General features: G+C 35.4%; 1 protein-coding gene across 6 annotated transcripts in view; it reads left to right on the top strand.

Annotated features, from left to right (window-relative positions):
• The window catches only part of RGS22 (regulator of G protein signaling 22), a 151,877-nt gene that overhangs the window by 128,037 nt on the left and 11,319 nt on the right, over positions 1-12,521 (top strand). For 5 of the 6 annotated variants that reach the window (XM_008001210.3, XM_008001209.3, XM_073018248.1 and 2 more), the window contains 3 exons: positions 2,058-2,219; positions 7,549-7,728; positions 11,557-11,715. In XM_008001210.3, coding sequence (XP_007999401.2) covers positions 2,058-2,219; positions 7,549-7,728; positions 11,557-11,715 — 501 coding nt within the window. The remainder of the gene's footprint in view (positions 1-2,057; positions 2,220-7,548; positions 7,729-11,556; positions 11,716-12,521) is intronic. The other variant, XM_073018250.1, reaches the window with a different exon arrangement.

The following is a 12,521-nucleotide window of genomic DNA, read 5'->3' as shown; positions in this document are numbered from 1 at the left end:
TGTAATGTAGACGGGCTTTTATCATGTTGCCCAGGCTGATTTTGAACTCCTGAGCTCAGGCAATCTGCCCGTCTTGGCCTCCCAAACTGCTAGGATTACAGGCATGAGCCATCACGCCAGGTACATTATCCCTTCTATTTAGAGCTGCATTTTAATCATAACTGTACACTGCTCTCAGGCATCCTCACAAGGGCACTTTGCCGAGCAGGAGCACACATAAAAAAATCAAGTCAAATTGAAATAGAAATAAAAATATTAAAAGCAAAAAGATAGAATTTTAGCTTTAAAAGAATTAAGATAACTATCATTTTGATGACTTAAAACCACTACAATATAATACCTGGCTAGAAATGGCCTATTTTGCTTTGTAACATGCATGGTAAACATAGTCTTCCTTTTGAACTTGCAAGTTTATGTGTACTTATCCTTCTGCAGGTCCTAATAAAATGTCCAACTAGACCTAGGTGACCCTCTGCTAACTAACAAAAATAGATGTTTATTTGACTATTAGAGGAATGTATGTATCTGCTAGTATGCTCTTTTGTGTATTTTCCTCTTGAAAAGAAATAAACTTTTTTAATGTTTGTTTTTTGCTATAATTTTGATTGAAATATTACATGGAATGGAATTATTTTTATATAATTGTTTATTACATGTATTTTATTATTTTGTTTAAATTACAGGTTTTAGTTAAATTTCTAAGTTTTACTGTCTTAAGCAGATCTTAAAATATTATTTGCTGAGTGGATTTTAAATAAACATCCCAGTCTAATACATAGCTGTTCCTATTTGTAGGGCTATAATTTTAATATGGGCCATATGGTGGGGGTCTTAACTTTTTGTCCAGAGAACATGACATGTGTCTCACTAAAATAGTGACATCTATTCACTTCTATTCACTTTATCTGGGTTAATGGCACCACCATTCATCTAGACTGCCTGGAGTTGCTTCACTTTTCAGTTTTCAACTCAGATGTCATCCTCAAGGCCCTTCTCTGTAAAGGTTTTACTCCTCCAGGCAGAATTAGTTACTCCTTCCTTTGTGTTACCATGGCACTTTTAAAAAATGTAACTCTCTAAACACTTAAATTGATAGTCACATATTATTTGTTTCAAGGAATTTATTTTATGTGTTGCTAAATCCATCTGAACTGTTCTTTGGAATGATACTTCCTTGCATGGTTGTAAGCTAAAAATCAGCTTTGGGGAACTTAAATATTAAAATCTATTTAGTGAATTTGATAAAATCGATTTCTTATGTTTTCAATCTGAAAGGCTAAATGGGGTTGAATATGTGATTTTAAATGGGCAAAATAAAAAAAGTAGATATTTTATATTTCCAAATTGTAAAGATGTATAATAAATGTTGATAAAATACCTTTAGGTGTTACTAAAATGCCATGGGTGCTTCTGGCTTTTATGTTATGTAAACAGTCAGTCAAAGGAATTTTAATAAAATAATTTATTAATAATCATTATTTGTTATTATTTTTAATCATTATTAACATAAAAAGATGTCTCATCTAAAAATATAATATTTTCAGGATAAAATTATAGTGAAGCGCTATAGTAAATTATTTAACTTATAGAATCAATTGATAATTTTTTCTTAAAAAATGAAAAATATATTAAATGTTAACTACTTTTACTTTTTAAAAAGCAAGAGAATTACATATTAATATATAACATGTAATAAATAAATAATGTAATAACATATAATAACATTAAGATTACTTTGTTCTGTTTAAGCACAGAACTCATACAATGTACTAAAAAGTAGTTTTTCACCATAATCTCAAGCTGTAATAACTGTTAACATTTTTAAACAATGTAGTCATATGGTCTAAATCATCTAGTCATTTCTTTTTCACTCCACCTCCTAAAAATGAAGCCATAAAAATATAAAGGAGACAAAAGAGAAAGGAACAGGGGAAAATGTTGTGAAATTCTATTGTAGCCATGCTACGCATTTCGACAGGCAAAATTACAGGAGATAGAAGTTGGTAATTGTTAGCCTAATTAATGAGCCAATTTCCTATATTCTCTGTTTTGGACAGCCTGTGGAGAGTAAGTGGATCTCTTCATCTTGTGAAATCATTGCTTTTCGCAAAGCATTATTGAATCCAGTTACTTCAAGACAATTTCAACGTTTTGTGGCTCTAAAAGGAGATTTATTGGAAAATGGTTTACTCTTTTGGCAAGAAGTACAAAAATATAAGGTATTGTATTGGGAGCTGGAGAAAACCACCTGTTTTGAGGAGGAATTGCATTAAAATGTCAGATTTTCAATTAACTTTATGCACAAGATTTGCATAAGATATCCCAATTTTGCCATCTTCTTCCTACCAGTATATAAATAGTGAGATGTTTATTGTCCAATCTCTAGATACATTTATTATTATACAGTGAAGAATAAGAGTGAGCCCTGGAATGATAACAGAGGTTGGGCATTCCAAGTCTGAAAATCTGAAACCTGAAATGCTCCAAAATCTGAAACTTTTTGAGTGCCAACATGATACTTAAAGTACATGCTCCTTGGAGTATTTCGGATTTTTTAATTTTTAGATTTGGAATGCTCAACCAGTAGGTATAATACAAATATTCCAAAACCAAAAATGAATCCAAAATCTAAAACACTTCTGGTCCCAAGCATTTTAAGTAAGGGATGCTCAACCTGTATTAGGTTTTTTTCAGATATTAACGTACATATGATTTAATGAGAACCTTCCTGAAGAGAGTTTTAACTATATTTCTACACATCAATCATCTCTAAATGTACTGTACATATTTTTTCCTAACTGTATCTATATTTGGTGTATCCATACAACTAAGATCTCTTTGTAAGAATCCCTCCCAGCCATATTTACAGTAATAGTAATCAAAGATACTGGATTATGGATAAATAAACCAATAGAGAAGAGAAAGGAATTAGAAAGAATTAGAGATGAAAAAGAACAGCCAAATTCTTAACAAAATAAGTAAAAGAGAAATGGTTAGGTACAAAGGCAGTTTATTTTCAGGGTTAAGTGTTGAGTGTAATCATACAGAATCTTCACACTGAAGAGGAGGAACTTTCCCTGTTATGTTGTCTAGACTTGAATAAAAAAATGTCTAGAAATACTGAACGGTATTTTAGTCTTTGCTTAAATGCTCTCAGAGGTAGCAGGCTCATTTCCTTGCAAGAAGTCTATTCTATCCCATTGTAAACGTGGGGAATAAAAATTAACAATTTAGGAGTATAATGCTTCCAAATGGCCTATGACTATGTACTATGTGACACTAATACAGTTGCTTAACATATAGTTAGTAGTTGCTCAATAAAATTTATTTCTAAGTTTTTCCAACATACAGTAAAACTGTTTTCTACCCTTTTCTGTTATCAACAGTTTTTGTACTATTCTCAGCTGAGACTGTAACATTAAAAAACAAAATTTTTGAGACAGGGTCTCACTTTATTGCCCAGACTGGAGTACAGTAGCACAATGACAGCTCACTGCAGCCTTGACCTCTTGGGCTCAAGTGATCTTCCCACCTCAGCCCCCCAAGTAGTTGGGAGTACAGGCATGCACCACCATGCCTGGCTAATTTTTAATTTTTTTGTAGAGATGGGGTCTGCCTGTGTTGCCCAGGCTGGTAAAAAAATTTTTTTTGAGAGAAGCTTTTTCACAGCCTTTCACATGAGCAATATTAAAATAACTTTTTTGGGAATTAGAAAGGAGGTAGAGTGTGTTTTCCTCAATAGGTAATTTTTTCTTATGGGTGGGCAGAACTATCTTTAACCTAATATAAATATTAACAAGCCTAACCCTGCTAGGACAAGAGGTAATGAGATAAACTTTGTAAAATAGGTATTTTAAAAAACCAACTATAGACTTATACACAGTGAACCCTTAGTTTTATGACTTTCTCCTTTAAGGCCTCCATTTAAATTTTGGTCTCCATTTTAATGTCTTTTCTACAATATAGCATGAGAGACTTACAATACTAGGTAGCTATTAAAAAGCAAGCTATAGGAGTAAAGTTGTTTATATAACAAACATTTACTAAGTATCGAATGTGCCCGGCATTATGCTAGATTGTAGGCATAAAAAGGTGAATACAACACACTGCCCTCTTTCAGGCAGGAAAACATCTGTGAGAACAAATATTAGGAAATAATGTTGACTCTTATCCATGTTCTGACTAGGTATAGTTTTAGCACAGAGGAGAGAATGATGGGGTGGGGGGACAATAGGACAGTGAAGTCTCAGCAAGAGTGATGATACTTGTATTGGGCCGTGAGGGAGTTTGCCAGCTGGAAGGCATTTATTCCACTTGATCAAGTCTAACCGAGCTAATTCTTATAAGGCTTACTCTTATTAAGTGTTTACTATGTGCCAGATATTGTCTTAATGCTTTCCATGTGATAATGAATTTATTCTTCACAAGAATCCCATGAGGTCAAGGATGTCATTCTCATCACTTCACAGATGAAACTAATGCACAGAAAGGCTAAGAAATTCCCAACATCACACAGCTAATTAACTGGTAGAGCTAGACTTTGAATCAGGTCATTCTATTGCTAAAGCCCATGCCCTTAACCACTAAGCTGTGCAGCTTCTCAGTATTGATTGTGGTAATATACAAAGAGATGGCTGGAGCAATCTTAGTCAAACATTGCTCTGGATTGTGAAAAGTTGGAAAGAACCAGTTGTACAACAAGGACATTGGTTACTAAATTATGATATATCTATATAGTAGAACATTCTCTAGCCATTAAAAATGTTCTAGGAGAATAATCAATGATGGGAAAAGATGTTCTGCTCGTTGATCTTTTTTAAAAACTAGCTACTATAAAAATCAGTATGGTTTCATCTAAAGTGTGTTCGTATGTGTGTGTTTGTATCTATAAAGAAAAGACTGGAAGGATTTATTTATCCAACAAATATTTATTAAGCACCTACCAAGGGCCAGGCCAAATCCTGAGGATACAACTGTGATCAAAATAGTCTACCCTGTTAGAGCTTACAGTGTCAGAGGAAGGACAAATGAGTGGTAGACAAGACAATTATAAGAGTGTGATTAGTGCAACAAGGGAAGAAACACAGTATGCTATGGGAGTACCTGAGATGGACATCTCTCCTGGACTGAAAGTCACAGAAAGCTTACTAGAGGAAAGTATGCTTAAACTGAGACCTTAATAATAGGCGAGTGTTAACTAAGCTAATGGCACAACAGGGCAGAACAATTAGAAAAAAAAATCAGTTATAATTATGTCCAAATGCTGTCTTTTTGCTCAAAATTATAATTGTATAGCTTCACAAATTTGTTTTATTTCATGAGCCTTATATTCCATAGTTAGGAGGCTAATTGAATAATATAAAATAGGCTTTTTCTTTTTTTTGAGACACCATCTTACTCTGTTGCCCAGGCTGGAGTGCAGTGGTGTGATCATGGCCCACTGCAGTGTCGACCTCCCTGGGCTCAGGTAATCCTCCCACCTCAGCCTCCCCGGTAGCTGGGACTACAGGCATGCACCACCACACCCAGCTAATATTTTGTATATTTTTGTAGAGATAGAGTTTCACCATGTTGCCCAGGATGGTCTGGAACTCCTGGGCTCAAGCCATCTGCTCGCCTCGGCCTCCCAAATTGTTGGGATTACAGGCATTAGCTACCACACCTAACCTAAATAGGCTTTATTCTAAGGTGATGCTAAATTGAGTATGAAGTGCTAATTGTCACAATGTAACATTATATTAAGTTTTTTTCACACTTACACCAAATTATATATAAAGTTTTACATGAAAGACATCAGAATTTTTATTTCTTTCATAATATCCATAGGAGAGCTATTACAATGCCCAACATATACTGGGTACTTAATAAATGTTGGTTCATTTCTGGGCCTAAAGTGAGAAGTTTCCAATTTGTTTGCTTTCTGATGATTTGGAAAACAATGTCTTTGACAGAGAAATGCCATAATTCAAGCGAAATTACCTCTTTATTTAAAAAAAAAATGATAGTCCTATGCCTGTGACTTTAAAACTAGCTCATTTTGGGCAAAGGACATGAACAGATACTTCTCAAAAGGTGTATAAATGACCAATCAAGATACATATGAAGAAATGCTCAGCATCACTAATCATCAGAGAAATGCAAATCAAAACCACAGAGAGATACCATCTCACACCAATCAGAATGGCTGTTGTTAAACAGTCAGACTAACAACAGCTGCTTGGTGAGGCTGCAGAGAAAAGGGGGCACTTACACACTATTGGTGGGAATGTAAATTAGTCCAGCCATGTGAAAAGCAGTCTGGAGATTTCTCAAAGAAATTGAAACACAGCTACCATTTGACCCAGCCATCCCGTTACTGTATGCATACCCCAAGAAGAATAAATAATTCTGCCAAAAAGATAAATGTACACATATGTTCATCACTGCACTATTCATAGTAGCAAAGACATGCAATCAACCCAGGTGCCCATCAGTAGTAGACTGGATAAAGAACATGTGGTACATATACACCATGGAATACTACATAGCCATGAAAAAATGAAATCATATCCTTTGCAGCAGTGTGGGTGGAGCTGGAGGCCATTATCCTAAGAGAATTAATGCAGGAAAAGAAAACCAAAAACCACATGTTCTCACTTATAAGTGTGAGCTAAACATTGGGCACACATGGACATAAATATGGGAATAATAGACACTGCTGACTACTAGAAGGGGTAGTGAGGGGAGGGTGGGTTGAAAACCTACCTGTTGGGTACTACGTTCACTACCTAAGTGACAGGATCTGTACCCCAAACCTCAGCATCATGCAATATTCCCATGTAATTAACTTGCACATGTACCCCCGTATCTAAAATAAATATTGACAATTTTTTAAATGGCACGTTTTAATGTATGATCATTAATTTTAGGTTATCTATAAAGAGAATAATACGATAGGGTAACTACACAGCATGGATAATAAAAGACATAGAATGGCACACCTGTTGACAACCAGCATGCCCACTACCCTTTTTGAGCCTAAATCACCTTGGTGTAGAAGCAGGACTGGACAGGAAAGCTTTTATATCTACCTGTAGGTGGAGTTAGGTGCCTATTCTCAATGTTCTCCTAGGATACTATGTATACCTCTATCATAAAATGTATTAACTATCCAGAATTGGAGTAACGTGTTTTCACACTTCTCCAGTGGAGACTGAACCTTAAAAGGGTAGGGGCTCAGCTCAGTGTCTGGTGTATAACAGGCCCTCATTATATGGTGGTTAAATGAGTCAAAGTAGATACTAATGTCATTCCTTTGCCTAGAGGAACAAGTGATCAAGATTATATGAAATCTGTATTTATGTCATGTACATGTATCAAAGTCTTAGGTTCCTCAAATCCAAGAGAAAGAAAATCTATAATTTTTTAAAGACAGCCTTGAAATATATCACTGCCTTGTTGACCTAAAGTTGAAATGTATATATTAATTGAAACACATATTGATACAGTTCTATTAAGTGTTCTGGTTCATTAATTATATACCATTCTATCTTTCCTTCTTCTGTTCAGGACTTATGCCATTCTCATTGTGATGAGTCTGTCATCCAGAAGAAGATTACGACTATTATCAACTGCTTTATTAATTCCAGTATTCCACCAGCTTTACAAATTGACATTCCAGTAGAGCAAGCCCAAAAGATTATTGAACACCGGAAGGAGTTAGGACCATATGTATTTAGAGAGGCACAGGTAAGAGATCAGGGCATGTGGCTAAGCATATTTTAAAATAGATTGACAATCCTTTTAAAGATAGATATCCTTTTGGGCCAGGCATGGTGGCTCATGGCTGTAATACCAGCACTTTGGGAGGCTGAGGCAGGCAGATTGTTTGAGCTCAGGAGTTGCCAGCCTAGGCAACATAGCAAAACCCCTTCTCTTTAAAAAAAAAAAAAAAGTAAATAAAAACTGAAAAGATAGATATCCTTTTAAAGCTTGTACATTATTCATATTTGACAAGGTTCCAGTCCTCCCAATACTGGGACTTATTCTATTTAATTTAAATAATCTTTGCATATGTGACTGAAATATAAAAAGCTAGTAACTTAAATGCAATTTTTTTCATGATCATATACAGTAAATAAAATTAAATATTACCTTTTGGCTTTCCACAGTTACCATTTTTGTTTTTAACTTGTTAAACTCCAGCTAATTCCTCATTTCTTTTTCAACATATTTCCTTTTAAAATATCTGCTACCACAAAAATGTGTAAAATAGGTGTGTCCCAAGATTTGTGTATTTTTAAAGATTAGAATATTCACATAGCTCATAAAATAAGTGAGAGGAGATTTAAGTACTCTACCAACATAAAGTATACAAACTCATGAAAGGAAAATTGTGCCTGTTAACCTGCTCAAGTTACTTCTTTTTAAGATAAATAATAGAAAACAGTGACTTGGTGAACATAATTTATTTGCATTTTAAAAAGCCTTTTAGTGATGTTGTTCCTAAAAAATGATTAAGAAAAATAAATTATAATAGGGGTAATAGGGAAGGCCATGTCATGAATGAAGTGATATGAAACAGAGATTTAGGGTATTATTGCCCTTGAGCATGGTAAAAGGCGATTATTCTTACATTCATTTGTGAGCCAGCTGTGTTCTAAGTCCTCTAAGGAACCAAAAGTGAACTCACAATCCAAATTACGCATTAAAATAGGCAGAAATATAGAGGAATGATTGAGGACGTGCTATAGAGAAATGGTGAAAACATGGTATCAGAATGGTAACATCTGTTAATGAAAAGATCTTAGAGATAGCTTAGCCTCGCCTGGGTTTCCTAGTAACCAGGCCAGGACTTATCCATTGATGTCAAAGGCCTTGAGTCTGATGGTAAATGTCTGGAGCTGCCAATACCAGTCAGTTCTGGTATACTCTTCAAGGATTGTAACCAAAGAATTTTATTGGAGTCCTCTAGCCTATGACTTCTACCTGATTTTCTAAAAGGGAGTCCTACTAGATATATCTTAAATATGGACGTTAGAGCATCTGAAAATAAATAATCTTTATTTAGGGGCCTCATCCCACTGAATCTGTTGTTATTCCTCTTTTCCCAAGGAAGTTTAGAGAATGGCATTGCCGTCTACCCCAGGATACAAGCCACAGATCTGGTTGGCCATCTCCATGTCTTCCCTCTCCTTCATTTCCTTACCTCCATATCTAATCCATTCCTAAAACTTTCCTAGTTGTCTCCTCGTTATCTGTCATTCTATCCACACCTCCACTCACCTACCTCATTTTAGATCTGCAACATGACTCATAATGTATTACAGAAACTCCCTGCCTCTGGGTTCTCACCAAACCATCCAACTAAGGGTAGACAGAGCAATCCTTTTTTAATGTATATCTGATCATGTCACTTCTCTGCTTAAAATATTTCAATTCCGGCCAAGCACACTGGCTCACACCTGTAAGTAATCCCAGCACTTTGGGAGGCCAAGGCAGGAGGATTGCTTGAGGCCCCGGAGTTCAAGACCAGCCTGGGCAATATAGTGAGATCCTATCTCTACAAATAATAATTTAAAAAATATTTCAGATACTTCCCACTGCCCTCAGAATGAAGTCCATACTCCTAGATATCTCTGTAGCTACATCTTTTACCACTCCCTGCCGTCTCTGCCCTAGTCTAATTGAAATAATTATAGTTTCATAAGTGGCCCTTACTGCTTTCTCTTCTGAGTTTTTTGCAGTATCATCTTCTCTCCCTTGTTTTTGCCCCTGTCGCAGCACTTATCACACTAAATTGAAAGTGATTATTCCCATGTTGACTTTCCCATTAGATTGTAACCTCTTTGAGGGCAGGGAATGGTTCTTATTTATCTTTGCACTTCAAATGCCAGGCATAGAGGAGACATTTTTAGGATACATAAATGAATGATGTGAGAAGAAATATATCATGACAGAAAGGAGTAAGATCAAATTGGAAATGAGAGCAAAGTTGAGCAGAAGGGCTGAATAGTAAATTTAAAACTGCTGACAGTTTTAGCATTGGTATCAGTGCAGCCTCTGTCTATCCCTCACTCCCACTATCAATAACCTGAAAGTTTGCATCACCCAGTCAAATTTTCGCTGGCCCCTTTTGCTCATACTAAAGCCATTATTTATTTACTGGCAGTGAGTAAAGTAGCTCTATGTTTATTAAATTATTTGCTTATCCACAATTTGGTTATCTTTTAAGATTACAAAGGTAAGGGTAATTTTAATTAACAATATATATTAACCTAAAATCTCAATTGCAACTTTTAACAATAGAGTGGTTTTATGTCCTAATTGGGTGACTTTTACTAGAAAGCCTTCAAAATGGAAATATATATATTCAAGAACTGGGAGTGACTCAGGTTTTGGAAAGATAACTGAGAAGTATGATTAATAGAGGAGGAGGAGTATTTAAGCTTCAGTTCATAATAAAAACTGCCATGATCCCTTAACATTGGAACAGGGGATTACTTAATTAAGTGTATGGCAGGTAAATGTAAATGAAAGTGTCTTAAAAGCCTGCGTTTCATCAAATAAAGTATCTCTAGATTTTACATTTACACTCCCAAGAGGCTACAGAATTCAATAACAAAATTGTATTTTAAAAGGAGCGAATAATTTTAGTGTTACTAATAACATTCATGTATGGAAAAGAGTAGTAATGAAATATGCCATTTCAGGTCTCTTGATCACTGCAGCATTTACTTTTTAAAGATTCCTCTTTTCCCCTATGAGTTGGCTTGGAGCCTAATGGGATGGTTCATTTTTTTCCAGGGCATTAGGTAAAGGCCATTCCTAGCAATAAGATGTTGAACTTGATCTTATGTGGCAAGTCCTACCTTCTTGAAGTAATGTATACCTCTGGAACTAATGGAAAAACTTGGCATGAGAATTAGAGCAACTATTCTTATCTCTATAAATATCACAATTAATCACTTAAAGTGTCCTTATAGAAAGCATTTGTCCAGGATACCGTTCTGCTTTTTAAATGTTACTTTTCTTGCTCTCACATAAAAGTAAGAGATTATATCATGTAAAAGTTACTCAAGATTTATCCTTAGATCTGCAGCTTTGTTTAAGAGCTTTTCCAGAGGCAAAATGGTATTTCCTTTCTCTAAAAGAAAGAAAAAGGGAGGGGGGAGTTCCCTTGATGAACTGGATATTTGGAATACTTGCATAAAGCAGCAGAGTGTATGGCAGATCAACTAGTATATGTTTTAAAAGAAAACATAAATTTCTTATTTTAAAAGATCTAATGGATTCTTTATTAATACAATCAATTGGTTAGGGAAACATAAAGAATAAAGTGACTTTTAAGTGTATTTAGTGTATGTTTTTTTTTAAAAAGAAAGACTTCTCATTGGTAATAAAAACCATTGATAATAAGCATGTGCTGAGCAAAACTATACCAAGATGTCTGGAGACAATAAGTTGGAGCAAACATGGTATATATTAAAGATAGAATAGTTAATCTGTTATTATGGTGAATAGAGTTTAAATTGATACATTTGTATAAAATTGTAATCTGAGACTTTTTTTATACAGATGACAATTTTTGGGGTTCTGTTTAAATTCTGGCCTCAGTTCTGTGAGTTTAGGAAGAATTTAACAGATGAAAATATTATGAGTGTTTTAGAAAGAAGACAAGAATATAATAAGCAGAAAAAAAAATTGGCAGTCCTAGAAGACAAAAAATCTGGAAAGGTGAGACAAGACTCATTTTGGGTTTTATCAGACTTTTAAAAGGTATGTGATCTGCAATCTAAATTGGCAGAAAATACCGATTTTGCTACACTTTTGTTAATATGCATTTTTTATTATACTTTAATTTCTGGGATACATGTACATAATGTGCGGGTTTGTTACATAGGTATATATGTGCCATGGTAGTTTGCTGCACCCATCAACCCATCATCTGGGTTTTTTTGTTTTTTGTGTTTTTGTTTTTTTGGTTTTATTTTTGAGATGGAGTCTCATTCTGTCGCCTGGGCTGGAGTGCAGTGGTGTGATCTCGGCTCACTGCAACCTCTGCCTCCCAGGTTCAAGCTATTCTTCTGCCTCAGCCTCCCAAGTAGCTGGGATTACAGGCGCCCGCCAGTATGCCCAGCTAATTTTTTCAATTTTTAGTAGAAATGGGGTTTCACCATATTGGCCAGGCTGGTCTCGAACTCCTGACCTAGTGATTCACCTGCCTTGGTCTCCCAAAGTGCTGGGATTAAGGCATGAGCCACCGTGCCTGGCCATGTCATCTAGGTTTTAAGCCCCACATGCATTAGGTATTTGTCCTCATGCTCTCTCTCCTCTTGCCCCCACCCTTGACAGGCCCTGGTGTGTGATGTTCCCCTCCCTGTGTCCATGTGTTCTCATTGTTCGACTCCCACTTATCAGTGAGAACATGTGGTGTTTGGTTTTCTGTTCCTGTGTTAGTTTGCTGAGAATGATGGTTTCCAGCTTCTTCCATGTCCCTACAAAGGACAAGAACTCATCCTTTTTTATGGCTGCATAGTATT

This window comes from Chlorocebus sabaeus, chromosome 8, assembly GCF_047675955.1.
Source record: "Chlorocebus sabaeus isolate Y175 chromosome 8, mChlSab1.0.hap1, whole genome shotgun sequence".
In the NCBI taxonomy this organism is placed as follows: domain Eukaryota; kingdom Metazoa; phylum Chordata; class Mammalia; order Primates; family Cercopithecidae; genus Chlorocebus; species Chlorocebus sabaeus.
This window is presented reverse-complemented; position numbering and strand designations above follow the sequence as displayed.